The 19,186-nt window shown below is 42.9% G+C and overlaps 1 protein-coding gene across 2 annotated transcripts; it reads right to left on the minus strand.

Annotated features, from left to right (window-relative positions):
- Positions 1–809: 809 nt before the first annotated feature.
- pomgnt1 (protein O-linked mannose N-acetylglucosaminyltransferase 1 (beta 1,2-)) lies at positions 810–16,681 on the minus strand. 2 transcript variants are annotated; one of them, XM_031574967.2, is made up of 22 exons: positions 16,436–16,681; positions 15,753–15,968; positions 15,463–15,565; positions 15,158–15,273; positions 14,806–14,871; positions 14,143–14,256; positions 13,168–13,285; positions 12,674–12,772; positions 12,317–12,444; positions 12,088–12,158; positions 11,827–11,902; positions 11,524–11,607; positions 11,020–11,061; positions 10,295–10,353; positions 7,987–8,059; positions 6,479–6,607; positions 5,337–5,462; positions 4,971–5,035; positions 4,711–4,755; positions 3,841–3,976; positions 3,256–3,365; positions 810–2,786 (listed from the first exon to the last, which is right to left on the minus strand). In XM_031574967.2, the coding sequence occupies exons 2-22, from the start codon at positions 15,870–15,872 to the stop codon at positions 2,705–2,707; spliced, it is 1,962 nt and encodes a 653-aa protein (XP_031430827.1). In that variant the 5' UTR covers positions 15,873–15,968; positions 16,436–16,681; the 3' UTR covers positions 810–2,704. The 2 variants fall into 2 exon arrangements, with proteins under 2 accessions (XP_031430827.1, XP_031430825.1); XM_031574965.2 differs by having other exon boundaries at positions 16,307–16,681.
- Positions 16,682–19,186: the final 2,505 nt, after the last annotated feature.

Raw genomic sequence — 19,186 nt, forward strand, 5'->3', positions numbered from 1 at the left:
GAGAGACCCTGCCTATTAACCACAAGTATGGGTTTGGAGAAGAGTTGAAAAGAGCCTCATACCCTTGGCCATTACTGGTCGGATTTGAAACTGTAACAAAGGGGTGGTGTGTATAACCCTGGAGAAACACTACCAAATGATTCGTGTTCAAATCGATTTCATCAAATTGACTTTGTTAAAACAGTGAGAGACACACTTGAGTCATACTCTGAAGTACTGAGCTCCCAGACAGACGTTTTAACCCTCCTCATGACTTTCAGCACAAAGCCCTTTTGCCAATGAAGCGCCGTGGTGTCTGCTGGCAGGAGGAAGGAGCACCGTAGAGAGCACACACACTCTTGTGTGCCTCCACAACAAGCCCACGAGGAGAGAGGGAACACACATCAGATCCTGTGTCCTTCCACAACAAGCCCATGAGGAGAGAGGGAACACACATCAGATCGGGGGGGGGAAATGACAACACGGAATCCTCATATTCCAAATCACACATACACACTCAAGGCAACGTTTATTATAAAACACTCATTTATTCATTATTCAAGAATTTCAAAAGGAGAAAAACAAAACAAAAAACGTATTACAAAAGGAGGACTTAATGACCGTAAAAAGAGAAGGGGATCCTCAGACTTCACGCCACACATTCCATCCTCAGCCATTTCTATACATTTCTGAACACGAGGTTCTGAACGCTGAGGAATGAGACGCGCTCCGTTGAGTTCCGTCCCCACCATCTTTAGTGATTTCTCAATATCACAGTTGTACAAGTCCTAAATATCAATTGGTTTTAAACAAAACGCAATTCTTGCGGCTGCAAAGAAAAGTACATTTTATTGCGAAAATCATCATCATGTGTCCACATACAGGACACCATCACAATAATATCATCAATACTCATTCAAATCAACTTTTAAACACTTGCACATGATCCATACGGCAGAGGTCAAGGTACCTTGTGTGACTGTTCAGCAGCGCCTTAATAATACTACTGGTGATAACTGAAAGATTGTTCATTATTTAGGACCATTCTCCGTCGCTCACGTACTTTAACAACCTACAATACAGCAAATCCAAAACTAAGCAGTCCAAAGCACTACATCACTTAAAACACATCGCACCATCTGGTGCCACGGGCAATACAAAGAAGACGGTGAAATGAAAAGGTCCCTACAGTAGAGGAGGAGGAGGAGCGTCTGATGGACAGCCTGGTATTCTCCCTGAAGATTCCTCAAATCAAATCAATCAAGCCCAGCCATACTTTCATGGGACAAACTATTTAGAGTTCAAATAATACAAAAAGAATCTAAAACATGATTTTCAAGTGTTAGTTTGTTTGGCTGCCCTCACATCCCTTTTTAGTGAAGCACTGAAAGGACTAAAGAGTTCCTTTGTGAGGACGCAGAGACAGTCCACTATTGCTTGCAGTGCGCAGTAGGAATAGTGAGATCACATAGAAATAAGTTATCATTGCTTCCTCAATCCTTCATCTGATTTAGGACTTTTGGATTTGAAAGCGTAATGACACCATCATGTCAATACTTCCTCTGGAGTCCTGTTAATGTGAACTACAGGACTGCAATAGACAGTAAAAGGTACCTTACCTATTGTTTTCCGTTAATGTTGTAAAATAATGCACTCACATTTCTTTTTCTCCAAAAATATATGTAAATACATACAACTTTATATTTGTAAGCAATGTTAGGCTTTTTTTTCTTCTCTCCATTGTATAAAAGTGGATTAAATCAAATAAACCCCTGCTTAGTCTGGTACTGGCAAAATAAATAGAATTAAGTTAAAATGCATTTACATGATGAAAAGCTCTCAGTAGTGTTTTCAACCAGTCCTTTACGTGCCTATGTTTGAGACATCACCACACACACACACACACACACACAGAATGACAGCACACCACACACACCCTGACAATCATACTGGGCCATTCCAAGTGGCCCCCTTTCATCTTCGTCACTGCTCATAAAAAAATAAAAAAAAATAAAAAAAAAATAAAAAAATAAAAATAAAAACATTTAATTGAAAAACAAAGTCACCGACCACCATGGTGACGACTCAGCATTTAAAGGACGGTTACGGTTTAGTCTTAGTCTTTCAAATACACAAAAATACATATACGCAGTCACACACACACACACACACACACACACACACACACACTCACACTCTTGGAGTGCCTGTGTGAGGGCTGAACATAGCAGTGTGTGCACCGTCCCACAGTATCCCAGAGCACAAGGCCCACCAACACTCTGCTCTTTGGGGAAGCAGAAGTATCCATCATAGCCGGTGTTCATTCCGTCCGCTGACCCCACCATAGCAGAGACTGTTCATCTGTTCCCACTTCACCTGGCCACCCCTCCCCTGCCCTCACCTCACCTCACCTCACCAACACCTGGCCAGACTGCCCCAGTGAGGCCTGCCGGTGTGCCAGACTGCCCCAGTGAGGCCTGCCGGTGTGCCAGACTGCCCCAGTGAGGCCTGCCGGTGTGCCAGACTGCCCCAGTGAGGCCTGCCGGTGTGCCAGACTGCCCCAGTGAGGCCTGCCGGTGTGCCAGACTGCCCCAGTGAGGCCTGCCGGTGTGCCAGACTGCCCCAGTGAGGCCTGCCGGTGTGCCGGTGTGCCTGTGTGCCGGGGGGGGCCCGTGGGGGGTGCTGTAAGGCAGGACGGATCGTGTTCAGGTGGAGGGGCGGGGGCCTACATCTGCTCCACAGGGGCCCCCTCCTCCTTGGGTGGGGGCTCCAAGTGGATGGGCGTGATGTTGGGGGGCATCTTAGACCTGGGGCAAAGGAACAGAGGACTCAGAGACACACACACACACTACACAGCTGATCCTAGGGAGAACCCTTGTGACCTATAGACCTTCCATAGAGATTCTTTCAACTGTGAGTAACGTACTCGGGCTGATATTGATATTGATATTATATGGATATTTTTTTTTTTTTTATACTTAATTTCTGAGTTGTTTAATGTGTTTTGTTTATTTATTTTGTCTGTTTTGTTTTGTTATGGTTTGTTTATTTATTGTTGTATGTATTATGTACCCTCAATCAGGGCATTGCTGCAAAAGAGCCCTGTGCTCAGTCAATTCTCCCTGAATAAACAATGATGATGATGATGATGATGATGATGATAGTGACCTGATGCGTGGCTGTAACTGGAACAGGGCAGGATGGCACACGTCTGACAACCAGAGGGTGGGGGAGACCTCCCTAGAGTCCCCCCAGAGAGGAGGGTGAAATACTCACGAGTAAGGAGAGATGGGAACCGCCACAACCAGGACCTGGTTCTTCTTCCTGAAGAGGCGCCACATGCCTCTGTGATTACCTCGCACATCCAGGTCCCACACGTGCAGACACTGAGGAGGAGGGGGAGGACACACACACACACACACACACACACACACACACACACACACACACACACACACACACACACACACACACACACACACACACACACACACACACACACACACACACACACACACACACACACACACACACACACACACACACACCCTTAACACACTAGCAACTTTACTCACTCAAATTAAAGTTTTACAGTCCAGCAAAGGATCATAAATGGTAGCATCTGCAATGTCAGTAAAATGGTGCTAAGCACCAAGGGTGTTAATGGGGTGTATTTAATGACATCCTAATATTTCTGTGCTCTTCTGAGTTATGACTGTGCCACAGGAAGGAAGGGCTTAGGATGCCAAGACCAATAACTAAATTCTGTTACATACATTCTGCTATACATACATTACATTAATTCATTCATTCTCTCACTCTCATACATCTCATTTTCATTGACACACATCTCAGTCCCACCTTGGCCAACTCAGTCCAAGTGTTGGTGTCTGTCTCCTGCTCCATCTTGATAAACATGACGTACGTTTTCCCCTCAGTGTCTGGGATGAAAGAGTCCTCACAGGGGTTCTTACTGTGGTCCAGAACCTCAGCCTCCCTGGAGGTCAACACACACACACACACACACACACACACACACACACACACACACACACACACACACACACACACACACACACACACACACACACACACAAACACACACAAACACTCAGTCTTTTCAACTGGAGTCTGGTTCAAGGGACAAGGAGGGTTTGGCCCTGGTGCGTTCCATGGAGTCCCTTCTCTGTACCTCCAGCTGCTCGATGTTACACGGTGTTGATGTTTACACGGTGTTGATGTTTACACTGAGCTCAGCACTCTGCTGTCCTTACAAGAGCACCCAGTCCAGCCACCTCAGAGTTTGACATGCCTCTCAACCACACAGAGTGAGTGAGTGTGTGTTCATTCCCTGCTGTCCTCTGCATCCGACCAATCCTTTACACTTCCACACTCACAGCCCCATAGTGTAACTTCTCTCCTCTCCTCCTCCACCCTCACAGCCCCATAGTGTAACTTCTCTCCCCTCCTCTCCTCCTCTCCTCCACCCTCACAGCCCCATAGTGTAACTTCTCCTCTCCTCTCCTCTCTCCTCTCCTCTCCTCCACCCTCACAGCCCCATAGTGTAACTTCTCCTCTCCTCTCCTCTCCTCTCCTCCTCCACCCTCACAGCCCCATAGTGTAACTGCTATTCTCTTCCTCCTGTTGTGGCGTTCAGCACTCTTGGTTTTGCATACACCAAATCACTGGCCTCACTGGAGCACTTCCTGTACAGAGTGTTCTTGACCTTACCTTAACAGGTTTTGGATCTCCAGCTCATAGGCGTCCTTCTTCAGGCTGGGGGGCACATTAAAAACACATTTATAGCCAACGATATCATCGGGTGGCAACGACTTTCATAAGAACACTGGATATAAAATGATAACATCAAAGCACTGATCACAGTTCCGTTGACTGTCTGGTTTCAGTTTTGACCTTTGAACTTTGAACTGAGCAAGCAGGCTGACTAGAATGGTGTGGTCTGGCAGAGCAGAGATGGGAGTCATACAAACCTCTCCACATTCTTCATCTGAACAATTGGCACAGTGTTGAACTTGTGCTTCTTAAAATACACTTCCTACACAAAAGATCAAAACAACCCAGTTAGTCATTTTGTTTGTTAGTCATACAAAAGAGAGTAGAGTTAGTCATTTTATGTTTTTTTTTTAAATAAAAAGGTATATTTATCATTATCAATGCCTAAATACACACATATTACTTACATTTCCTTTCAGTTATATAGCAAAAACTAAACTGGCATGATTAGAACTAAACTGGAATGAAAACTAGAGGCACTGCAATGGAGATAGGGCTGTCTTATCTCATTAGATTACACATCAAATACGACACGTCTGTGTTTTTCAGAGAACTGTACTGACATGGAAGTATCCGTTCATGTTGAGGCCGATGATGCCAAAGTGGTAGGAGCGAGACACATCTGGAATCACACACTCTCTCCCCTTCCTCTGCTCCGGCATACGCATCCACATGTCCCAGTCCCACAGCTGCATGACACACACACACACACACACACACACACACACACACACACACACACACACACACACACACACACACACACACACACACCTTATTAACAAGGAAACGCGAGCAAAACTGTAATTACGCTCCAGTAAACAAATCAACTGCTATTACACACTAGCATCAAAAACAGCCTAAACACAGGCTTCACGCTGAAGCTGCTTCTTACAAAGACAGATCATTCTAATTTATCAAAGCCAGGCATTTTTGTCATACTCTAATTAAAATGGTTTATTATGACAAATTAACACCACTCTAATTACTCTAAGTCAAGGACAAGTCAAAAACCATATTAAAGGACTATGACGAAGCTAAATGCAGTGTATGCGTAAGTAATTTACATGTCTAATTTACATGGTCTGGTTAGATTTCCTGTGCTTGCGTCCTGCACAAACTGTGCTGGTCAGAGAAAAACAGCTCTATATAGATGATCTCAGCAGGATGGTTTAAAAATACTCTGTCGTGTTGTTTTGGAGAGGAACCACCATACGAAGCAATTTGTTGTAACAAGGTTGAGTTTTACTGGTAGGTACTGACACAATACAACTTGCCCAACAGACAGTCAAGTACAGTCAAGCAAGCCGGAGAATGCGCATTCTAGAGTCTAAACAGAGGATGCTTGCACTTTTAAGGCCTAATTCTGTGATGTCACTTCTGGCCCCCTGCGCCGCCCACCTACACTGTCTTCCACTCGGCACTTAGTTATAACACATGATTCTTGTGGTGTTTCCCATTTACAGAACTTCTGCTTTTAATCTGCTGACACATGTATGTCTGGAAACCTTCCCTTATCTGTGCCCCAGCCTTGACCACTTAAGATTTATCCTTTTATCCTCTCCTCTTCTGGGCCTTTGTCCCAGTTTTAACTTGCTCTCTCGTCTGGCTTTACATTTTCCACGTGAGTTTAACTTGCTGTCTCTGACTGATTTTTTCATTTGATATACTTCATTTGATAATTAAAATTTATCTTACACTGTACCTTTTCAGGCGTGGGCCACTTGGGCTCCAGCTCGTCTTTGTAGAGGCTCTTCTTGAGCACCCAGCCCAGGCCAGGCATGCTCTCCACGCGGTACAGCAGAGCGGGGTCCTCGGCCGTGTGCTCATAGCCCTGCAGGGGCACACAGATACTTCACTGACGCACGGCTCCACACCATCCACACGAATCCACACCACACGGAGACACGCAGTCATACGACCCTCAGCACATCACTCTCATGTCAACAGCCTCCAGTGACAGATGGATCCCTATATGTACTTTTTAGTCAAGCACAGAAGGTAAAGGCACATATAGGTTCCTGATACTGATTTTGTTTCTTGTTTTTCTTATATTAAATATCTTTTCTCTTTCTTCAATTGTGGACGATGTCTTATTTATAGATATCAAATCTAGTACACATTTTATCTTTTTGTAAACAACGTTATGGCCTGTGTGCTAAAGAACAACACAATATGCCCCAAAGTGTGCTCATATCCGTTAGAGGACATGGATCCTGTTCTGCCACACCCCATCCCCTCCCTACACAACTCTGATGGACAGTAAGTCCCTCTTGACATATCTGTGACAGAACCTTTCTGTTGGGTCCTCACAGGCCTTACAGGCTGACATCAAACCTTTACTACACACACACACACACACACTGATGTAATACTGCCACAGGTAAGAAAGCTCAGTTATGTTGCAGAAACTATTTAAAAAAACAAAACATGATAAACAACTAAAGTAAAGCACATATAATCTAAAACATATGATATACAACACTGAATTGAGAATGAACTGACAAACAAGAGGAAGAGGAGAAGACCAAGCTACATGATAGAACAGGTTTACTGTGGTTTCTCATGGCAAGTTCAGTTGTGAGGCCCTAATCTCATTGGCGGGCAAGTCCGCCACACATGAACTAAAGCTCATTTAATAACTTGGATAAATCATTTTGCTAATTTAATACCATGAACAAGATCCTAAGCGCAAATACGGGTGGCTCAATGCAAAGCTCCCGCACACCATTTGATAGCTTTAGTTCACGTGCAACGGACTTTGCACGTCGCTTTGCTCATTTCCCATCAATGAAATGAAGGCCCATGGGGTGTAAAATCAACACAAACAATCTGTTGGAATACTTGAAATAAATGCTTAGAGAAAAAAACAGCATCTGTTTGAACAAATACAGCCACTTTTAAAGAGACAGTTGCTATTTACTCTACAGTACAGTGAAGGGAGGGACTGGACTCCTATGGTGCCAAACTGTCAGCTAGGAAGTCATCCCGAAGTGCCATCTTACCCACTTACGGCTGCTAAAGGAGGCTTAAAAGTAGGAAGCACCGTCAAGAAATATCGAACAGATCAAGACTGGCAACAGAGTAAAAGTGCGGAGATATCTGTGAATCTGGAAGCTCCACCAACATAGCCAGGACCCAGCACTACACTACACTACACTACACGGTAGAGGTGTCTGTAACATGTGCACATAACAGAAGAAGGAGGCTGACCTGGTCATTCCAGGCTGAGATGCAGTACAGACTGTCATCCTCTTTCAGCAGATGGAGGGTCTGGCTGAGGAAGCTGGAGAAACAAAGAAGAGAAGAGGAGAGGAGAGGAGAGGAGAGGAGAGGAGAGGGGGGGGAAACATTAAGACGGAGTAGATGGAACACTCTGATCTACATGATAGACAACAGTGCAGACTATAATAATTAAGACCTTTGTCAGGTTTTTAATGGCACACACGACACACTGGAACACACACGTGCATATATGGAGGCGACACAGGACACACACACACACACACACACACACACACACACACACACGCAGGTAAGCCTGAGGTTGCGGTGAATTTATTTTCTGCTTTTTCCCATCCTGGGCCGTCCTTCCTCAAGGACCCCCCAGGAGCAGTGGGCGGCTTGTAGCGCCCGGGGACCAAGTGAAGTGAACTGTCCATCTTTGGTCAGGGATGGACATGTGTTCTGTTATTTTGCATGTTTTTTCTGTTGGGGTCCTTAGTGGAGGAAACCCCTTGTGAACACGGGGAGAACATGCAAACTCCACACAGAAAGGCCCGGGAGATAGCCCACCTGAGCACTGTGCGCTCTGGGGAGGACCTGCCCCCCAGAGCCAACAGCGCCCCATGTGGGAATCGAACCCATGACCTTCTTGCTGTGAGGCGGCAGTGCAAGCAATGCAAGCAACTGAGCCACCATGCCAAATGCTAAATGAATACTGTGGATTACTTGTTGAAACCCTTCTCCTCTAAATCCAATAACTGTAGTTCCTACTACCCTCGCCGCCTCTCGTCCTGGAAAAAGATATCACCACATAAATCTAAAATCACTGCATCCACTGTCTGATAAGAACCAACGCCGTTAAAGACCGTTGTTCAGTTCATACCCAAGAGAAATGTCACACATGTTTCATTTGGCTGTGAGCTCATACCATTGTATTACTACTTGCGTACACTTTTGTCACAATGACTGAAACGCTGCACAACATGTATTGTGTGAAGGAGATGAAATATACTGGTCCAGGCGCTGACTTCAGTACATGTAGAGAATAAAGACTACCGCTAAATACATTCTGCCTGATACTCTTTGCTTCTTTCATCCAGACTTGAGAAATGAATCATATATATAATCCATATTTTTCATCCCAATTGACCATGATGAACCAGTGGTTCTTTTATGAGGGGATTAACTGCACTTTGGCATAAAATGCATGTCCTTTTTGGGTCAACAAAAACAGACGTTATGACATTTTATCAGATAAAATGTTAATTTAATTCTCTCTGAAATACACTAATAAACTTTTAAAGTTGCATTTTAACATGCTCACAACTCAGACAAAATGTTTTTATTTTTTTTATTTAGCATTAGTAGTCTGATTAGTAATATTACTTGGGATTTAATACTCCAATCTGAGTGACGTAATTGTGGTTTTGTCTTAACACCACCATCACACACCCCCATGTACAATTGAACATGATTTCCTGAAGGGAAGGGGCCATGTTGTTTTAAAGTTTTAGAATGTAATTTTGGCTGTTTGGGATAATGAGCTGCCTACTGTTCCACACAGGGTGCCTGTTAGACTTCTTGAGAAAGACTTCATAAATGGAGCTACAGCCAGGTTACATGAGAAAGACTTCATAAAGCTACAGCAAGGTTACATGATAAAGACTTCATAAATGGAGCTACAGCAAGGTTACATGATAAAGACTTCATAAATGGAGCTACAGCAAGGTTACATGATAAAGACTTCATAAATGGAGCTACAGCAAGGTTACATGATAAAGACTTCATAAATGGAGCTACAGCAAGGTTACATGATAAAGACTTCATAAATGGAGCTACAGCAAGGTTACATGATAAAGACTTCATAAAGCTACAGCAAGGTTACATGAGAAATGCAGGATCTTCCCTACGGACTCTGAGGTGATGCAGAGGCATTGGCCTGAGCTGAGTTTAAAAAAAAAAAAAAAAAAGGACTGGCCGTTTGTGTCTTCACTACACAGCATGTAACTTTTATTTCACATTTATTTATCCAGGGGAGGTCAACTGAGAATCATAGTCTATTTTGGAACAGCACATACCTCCAGAGAGTAGTCAAGGCTTCCCAGAATACTCTCCAGGGACTAACCTCTGGTTAAAGGATAAACACCAAAAGCAGTAGGCAAACCTCCAGGCCCATTGGTATACACCCGATGAGCAGCACAGTCTACATTTGAACAGAATCAAGTGGTCTTACTGCCCCCTGGTGGGCGATTTTCTCTACTACAACAAAGGCCAGGACTGACAGCTACTTACTTACCTGAAGAAATCAATGGAAATATCCAGATCCTCTTCCAGCACAATGGCAAAGTCAGCCTCCTAAAAACATATATTAACATTAAAGTGAGTGATTGTCACTGTGTATCTACTTATAGAGAGTCAAACAGGAGTGCTTCCCTCATAGAGAGACATGTTCTGTCCAATGGTAATTTGAGATATACTAGTAGTGCATACCCAACTCCCAACTTCTTTACATTTTTAAGGGCTAAATATGGTCTACAAGTCCTTGCCAATGGTGAAAGCTCTTCCTAGACCTTCCTGATGTAACTACTACTAAAATCTAATGTGATGGGGTTAGAAGCCTGATAAAAAAACATTCAAAATGACCACTGATTGCTACTGTTCTTTTGGTTGAAAAGTGGCTGAATAACTGCACTTTTCAATGACTTTGGAAAACAAAGGCCTGGATTGAAGTATTCTCACACAGTTCTTGCAGATAAGTGTTTCATTTGTGACAGCTTCAAGACAAAACAGAAGAAGTCGCCATTTTTTGTGGAGGGGTAATTTAACACACATTAGAAAGGCCTTTCACAAGTGGTCGCTATTAGCCCTACATCCACTACTGGGCAAGTAGACATGTGCGGTGAAAGGCTTGATTTGCCCAACTTTGAGGCATAAGAAACTGTGAGGAGAGATTGCTGGTTAGAGGGGCACAAGGCCTAGGGGGTTCGGTGTGATACACAGATGTGGATGAAGGGTACTCACAGGGTGGAGGTTGAAAGTAGCAGTCAGGCTGGCCTTGTAGTGCTGCAGAACAGAACAGAAAAGACAGACATCACATTCTACCCTCAATACATTTACATTTAGTCATTTAGCTGACGCTTTTATCCAAAGCGACTTACATATGTGCGACTTACAATGTATACACATTTTACATTTACACTGATGGCACACTGCATCAGGAGCAATTAGTGGTTCAGTGTCTTGCTCAAGGACGCTTCGACAGGGAATCGAACTAGCAACCTTCTGATTACTAAACGACTTCTCTACCTCCTGTAACACTGTCGCCCCACGCCTCTATGTACCGGAGTACATACCCTAAGCAAGAACATTTAGAGAGAAGTCCTACAACAGGGCTGATGAAAATATATATTTCAGCTCATAATGCAAAGCCAGTGAACAAATTGATACTTAAGATCATCTGACAGTCTTGTGAAATAATGTGAGAATCAGCATCTCTCAGCACCTCATATGTTGTGTTAAGCTTACCTGTGCCACCCGTGCGTTCTTGATGCTGATGGGTGTGTGCTGGACCCCTTTAAGGCCGAAGAGCTCCACCACGTCCATAGGCTCCTAGAGACACACAGAGAGTAGGCCAGATCAAAATCCACAGGAGTAGTAACAACGCTATAGTGTAATAATACAATACTTTTCAGTCTCATCAGCTAGGCATATCGGCAATAAGGACTGGGCATCTTCAAACAACAAGCCATACTGAGTCAAGCTCCCAGCTTTTATATCAATCAATCAATCAATCAATCAATCAATCAAGAGTACAGAGTACACAGGTACCTCATAGTAGCCATCTATGAAGACTGTGACCATCTGAGGGTTCACTCCATGGGAGGAGAGCAGTGAGCGCAACATCCTGCAAAAACAAACTGCTATGAGGTAACACGTATGCCTAACAATATGCCCACAAATACCAAAACAAAACACTTTTATCTCAGAAAAGAAACGAAACAGAATAAAAATCACTATTCGTGACCCTATGACTATATTAGTCAAAAGAAAAAGTTGTTGTCATTTCATCCAGCAAAATAAATCACCTACCTGTATAGATAGTTTGGCCTGTTCCCTGCTATCACTGCCACTGGCACATTAAGGATATTATTGACGGGCAACTGAAAAGACAAAAAAACACATTTTCAAAATACACGATGATAACAGAGTAATCAGACAATTAACCAACTCAGATTTTTAGCCGCAGATCCTAGTTCCATGGTGCACCACTCGACGGCACATATATATAACATGCTGTAATGGTGCACTGCGGTCTCACTGGGTCAGGGCTGAACTCAATGGGAGCAGGGTCCTTGCAGCTGCAGATGCTCCCGTAGCCCTCCACCTTACTGCAGAAGAGCTTCCGCCGGCGGTTCATCTCGGTGTCTGCCCAATGGCACTCAGCCTCTGTCAGGGAGAGAACATTTTCAAGAATGGTTTCAACATTTTCAGAACTGACCACTGCAAGACAGAAATAATAATACTTTTTGGGGGGGAGAAAACTGTTTAGAGATAATCGTAATACAATGAAAATGACAGTCCACACTAGCTTCCAGATTCTTCTTCTAGAACAGAGGCGGATTTGTTCCACACATCTCTGGTGTGTAGGTGGTCATATGAGAGTGGCCTACTGTACCCTCTGATGCAGTGAGCTGCACCTCAGTCTTCAGCAGCACAGGGTCACCCCAGGTGGAGAGCGCTGGGGATTTAGAGTGTTTCTCTCCATACACCTGACCTGAACACACACACACACACACAGGTACACAAAACACTTCAGTACACCTGACCTGAACACACACACACACACACACACACACACAGGTACACAAAACACTTCAGTACACCTGCCCTGAACACACACACACTGGTACACAAAACACTTCAGTACACCTGCCCTGAACACACACACACACACACACACACACACACACACACACACAACACTTCAGTACACCTGCCCTGAACACACACACAGGTGCACAAAACACTTCAGTACACCTGCCCTGAACACACACACACACACACACACACACACACACACACAGGTACACAAAACACTTCAGTACACCTGCCCTGAACACACACACACATGTCCACAAAACACTTCAGTACACACACAGGTCCCTCTACCTCCTTTCTTGACCACCCAGGTCCACATGTCCCTCCAGCTGAGGTTGATGGCTACCGGGCTGCCCAGACCTTTCAGCAGGTTCTTCGCTGAATCCTTCAGGTGAAACGTTCCTTCATCCTACAAATGACAAACAATTACAGACATATTTAAAAACAGCACAAAACAGAACATCACACCCAAAACCATGTGTGTTGCCTCAGCACAACACCAGTTGAGTGCACCTATCCCTACTCAATAGGGCTGAACGATTAATTGCATTTGCGATTTAATCGCGATATGATAGAAACGCGATTTTCTAACCGCAATGTTCGCGATTAAAAAACGTGGTCTAAAAAAATAAAATAAAATAAATAAATTTAATTTAAGTTGGTACATTTTGCACACAGTGTTTAAAAAGTGCATGCCTAGTGTTTATACTTAAAATTACTTTTTTTTAAAGCCACCGATTTGTTGTTCTTGTTTCTGTAATGAGCAGTTAAATAAAAATGTAAAATGTGGGAAAGAATATTTTACACTGTATCTAATATTGTGTCGGTCATATTTAAATCATTCATTACGTTTTGTTGGGGGGAAAAAAGAGGCTAAAAAAAAAAAAAATCGCAATATTTTGGTAAAAAAATCGCAATTAGATTATTTTCCCAAATCGTTCAGCCCTACTACTCAAGCACACATAAAGTACTGAGGCATCTGTAGGCCACTGCAGCCTGCATCAAGAGGGTTAGCACACCATGGCCATGGGGACAGTAACCACTGCTCATTTACCCCCAATGTTTCAGAGCCAGTTCATTGGCCTTGCTCTCTCCACCTGACAACAGGGACAACCAACAAGGAAAGGCTAGCTAAAGAACCAGCATAGCCAAAGAGCTTCAAAAAACACCTCTGAATCCCGGGATCAATGTCATGTCTTTTTTTCCCCTCTTAAGAGACACTAGAATTACACTGGGGGACTAAACCAAAAAGGCATGGCCTCTAACCTTAACAGTGAAGATCAGCACCCTGCCACGCGTCACCATGTTGAGGAAGAGGATCATGGCTTCATCCTCGTGAGGAGAGTACGTGTCAAACACCCGCTTGGCCATGACATGACCCTGTGAGGAGACACAACCACAGTATGGAAACAACTTGATTTGTTTGCTGAAAACAACCTACTGGTTTATGATACAGACACAGTAATTACATGCAGTAATTTGCGAGATCTTCCCCCATCATCAAAAGGATGATCGGTCTAATGCATTCACAAGTCTGATAACCACATACTGGATAGACAGCACTGTGTACACAAGCGATTTGTAGATTCTAATGCTTAAGTTAAAACAAATGGCCAGTCATAAAAACAGACTGAGTAGAGAGTATGCAGCAGTTACATCAGTTGGATTCGGGAGATTCCCAAAACAAAGAAGCTGATGGAATTCTTTACAGCAGATCAAGTTGAATTACATTTGTCTAAAGAGCTAACATTATCCCTTAACACAGATTAGGGACGTTTCAGACTGCACTTTATGTTAAGTGCTGCTTAATCACCCTTAATCAATATCCTTTTTAGTGGTCAATCTTTCAGAACCATCCCGAGTTTGGTTCCATTCTAGAACTTCTCAAGAGATCTTTTGTCAGAGTGAGACATTTCAGTAGTTCCTTACAGTGGCCTGGTTGAGGACGATCACATGGATACCTCTCCCCTGCTCTCGCATCTCATCCTCAAGAACCTTAAACGAGAATAGAGACAGGATGAAGCTCTGGACATATGACTGGACAATGCCTTATGCAGATAAGATGAAACCCACCACATGGCCATTTCCAGCAATAATCCAGAAAGTTACTTAATCAACAGAGGTGAAAGCAGTTCCACAGCACATTTTTAACCCTGTCTTATCTCCACCGATGTTTGCAGTAGCATTAGCCTACAATTAAGAGTGAAGAGATGGAGACAGCGTACACTACACAGTTCAACACAACATTAGAAAAGAGTGGATAAACAAACATGGAACTCACAGTGGTTCCATCCACTGCCACATAGACTTTTGAGCGGCTGGAGTACACCTCAATATCAAGAACCTTGCGGCCACTGGACGGTCTTCTAGGGGTTTCCATGTTAGGCAGCACATCATCTGGAGAGTAGGAGTTCAAAATCAGATAATCATATAAAATATGATATGATAGGATTTGGCTATTTAAAAAAAAAGAATCCCTTTATTTACATCTCATATTCTCTGTAGTTATAATGTATAGCTCTTAATAAATTCCGCAACTAAATGCAAAAACAAACAAATAACATATATGACAAAATCCAAACTCACCATACTCGTGGGCAGCCTCTTCCTCGTTGGCTACTCTTCTGGTGTCTAATATAAGCTTGATATTAACGATGACTGTCACCAGTAAAAACAGCACTGCACCAGCCTGCCATATATAGACAGAGGAAGAGGTTTTGTAAACTTAACGGGTATACAAAACATGCTAACCAGATGCCAAACGAAGAAGACATTAAATCCAGTGATCCATAATGTGTGCCACTCTCAACAGTTGGGGATGAACTCAAGGAAGTAACATGAAAACTTTAGAAGATATTATAAGATACCAGGCACACCTGGCAGAACCGTCGTATTGATCTCTTGTTGCTGAGTTTGTACTTCCAAGAGAGGTAGAAGCTGCGTTGATGGCGCGGGATGAAAGGTTTGGCTCGGGGATTTGGCGTCCAGGTGTCCATCACTAGAGCTGCAGGCGACGTTTTCTGTTTACCTTCCACCCGCTGGTCTATTGTAACAGCTCCTCCCGTACTCACATTAATCTTCTGTCACGTCATCTACACCACAATGCCAACACATGTAAAGAGAAGTAAAGAATGCCGTGCAGGCCAAAATCTGCCTAAATGCACTGCAAGCTCTGTCCTTTTAGACTTACAAGACAAGTTAAACAATGTAGATAACTGGTGCCATTGCAGTCACGGCTGAATTAGTTGGCGTGTTTGCAAACTTAGCAACACCCAAGAGAAACCAGTTGCCAAGGTTTGCAAGGCAAGTAATGTAAAGATAACGTTAGTTGCAATTAGTCCATAGGCTGTTTTGTCAAGCAGGTAGTAACTTTATAAAGGTAGTTAGGCAGGGACTGTTTCCCATTCTGAGAGCTTGTTAATTTGTTTACCTCTCCATCGCAGGCTCCATCAAATGCTGCAAATTGATGGTTAATTAGATACCTTAACGTTACCACTTCATTAAGGCTTACAGCAGATATCCAATTTAACGTTACATGGCAAGCTAACTCGCTAGGTACCTTGCTTCAGTGTGGAATTATATAACGTTGACTACGTAGAAACCACGCAACTGTAAATATAATCGTAATATGGTCCTCAGTTCACCATCTTCGTCATTAGAGACACAAACGAAAAGCACCCATAGCAAACTAATCTGCTTCTTCGTTAGCTACATGATTGTGCTAGCAGTGGCCAGCTGCTGCTGCAAGTACTCATGATGCTTGCTGCAAAAGCTAAATGTGGAACCTCATATTTCGTCGACGCACAGGTGCAACGTAGAAATGTATCCGACGGGAATCTAGTCCTTTTTTGATCACAGTGATGGGAGGTCGGGATCTTTTTAGTGAGCCAAATCATTTGGATCAGCTCAGTGGCTCCCAAACGGCTCTTCATTAAGTACCACTTCTGGCTTTTATGATTCAGCCAAATTTAGCAATGTTTTAACCTGTGATTGTATGTGTCCAGGCTTGTTTACTTTGTCACGTCACGTCAATTGCAAATATAACAGAATTTGAAATGCTTCTCATTGATATGTGCTATTAATTTAGATTAATTAATTACAAAGATTAATTCATTGACCTAGATTTTTTATGGCTTGACAGCCCTAATGCTAAACCTTATAATTTACAGAATACCATCATTAGGCCTATGCTTGCTATAAAATGAAAAGTAATGTAAAAACATCAAACATGAAGGTAAAAAATATCAAACTCTATTACACATGTGTATTGAATGTTTATTTATCTTGAACATGGGATCAAGCATGCCCTCGAATTTACGTTTGTGTGATTGGCTGAAATTGTAAGAGACATCTGATAGGCTGCAAAAAATGTCCTTTTGAAAAAACACATTTGTCAAAAAATTGTAAATGCACGTTTGTTAGTCTGTAAATAAATGTAACACTGTTTACATTTGTGAATCGCGTGACATTTAAATAAATGTAAATATAAATGTAAATTGTGTTAAATGTATTTGCGGGTCACAAAATAGATTTGTGAATTGCATGACATTTATTTGTGAATTTTGAAACGATTTAAACTCCATATGAATGGTGAGCTGGAAGTCCTGCGATGTCAACTGTTCCTACCTCTTGGTACAGAGTGTTGCGTGCTGCTGCCGTCAATAAACAAGATCTGATTAGACGACTAGCCTAGGGCCTGCCTGACATTGTGTACATGTATACTATTTTGCTTGATCTTTTTAGTCCTGGGGACTTGTTGTATGTATGAAATGTGTGGTGAAAACTACTTTTTTCCCCCAGAGGTAATGCTTACAAATATGTTGGTCTCAATTCCTTCCTCTGTACTTGCATCTTATGGAGAGGAAATAAGGGTTGACCAATGGTTGTATTTCAGCCTTTGGCTCAGTGTGCACACAGGAGTCAATAGGAAACGGCCTTCTGAAGAACCTCATTCAATAACACATTGTACAAAAAGCCACTGAGTTTCTGTTATTGGATTTCACCTTTATCAGCTTGCGTATGCTGACATGCAGACTGAAGTCCCGGCAGATAATTAAACCACTCATGACAACACAATAGGCAAGAGTCAAAAGTTCACTTTTTTGTGTTCTTAATGGGTCCGCATATAATTAAAATGCCATTAACACACCAAAAGGTTTGGCAAACTGACACATGGTACTCCAAACTATATCTGCTGTTATCTATGTTTTTCATAGTCTCAATGAGCCACAGATATAATATTGAATTGGGCACAAACTTGGGGGAATTTGGTCTAGTTTTGCGGAGTAGCAGTGCTTATTTAAGTAAACAACAGCAATGGTGAATGGTAGTGAAGTTTTATAAATAAAAAACAGCCTTGGTTGTGACAGAGCGAAGTGCAAAGCACAATTCTTTTTGTATCAATGAGGTGCCCTCAGGTGTGTGCTTTCATCACAGATTGTGTAGAAAAAAGTGTAGTCCTATGAGACTAAGTACTGACAGTTGGAATTGGACCCATAGTTTGTGAACTCTATGGCCTCAAATGTTATTTACCTTCCATCGCTAAGACTCAGTGTTGTGTTTGTTTGCCTTGAGCATCTGATGAAAGTGGACAAATAGTTGTCCGATTCACATCTCCTTCAGGAAGGCTGAGTGTCTCTAGGCTCTGATCTTATGTAGTGTCTTCTCCACAGGCTCATATCTGCAGGATAAGCTGATTGGTTTGTATAGGGATGTTTTCTGCCACACGCAACCTGGATTGCCTGAATCCGGAAACATTTTTGGATCCGGTACTTTTTTTAATCGCGTCCACATGGAGCCGTGTCAAGAAAAATCTGCGTCCACACGGAATTGCAGGAGCAGAGCGGACTGGTTGAAAACGCTGTGGAGATGTCATGGAGCATGTGCATAATAAAGACAGTCGAGATCCAACTAGCAATCTTCCGATTGCTGAACGACTTCTCTACCGCCTAAAATCACTGTTACCACAGCACTCAAACAGGACTAGTTACAATCGCGCACTTCGCCATAACCCTTGTTTTGAAACTTCCGTCTATAATAAAAATCTTTTCTCGTCAGATTTGCTCATATAGGCTATTGCTGAGACTTTTAAAAAACGATGCAAATAGATTAAACAGTGATAGGTTAAAGTGCAGCTTGTTAATGGCATCCCTTTCCTAACCAGTGTCGCGGCGAAAACCAGCCACTCTCTTGCACCCCTAGTAGTCAAAAGGCCACATGTGTTGATCTGAGGTGTTTTGTAGTCATTAAGCCACAATAAGAGATGGTCCATGGATTAGCTCGATCTCAGTTGTTTGAATGTCTGGTCAGA

The sequence above is a fragment of the Clupea harengus genome, chromosome 10 (genome assembly GCF_900700415.2).
Source record: "Clupea harengus chromosome 10, Ch_v2.0.2, whole genome shotgun sequence".
Classification (NCBI taxonomy): Eukaryota; Metazoa; Chordata; class Actinopteri; order Clupeiformes; family Clupeidae; genus Clupea; species Clupea harengus.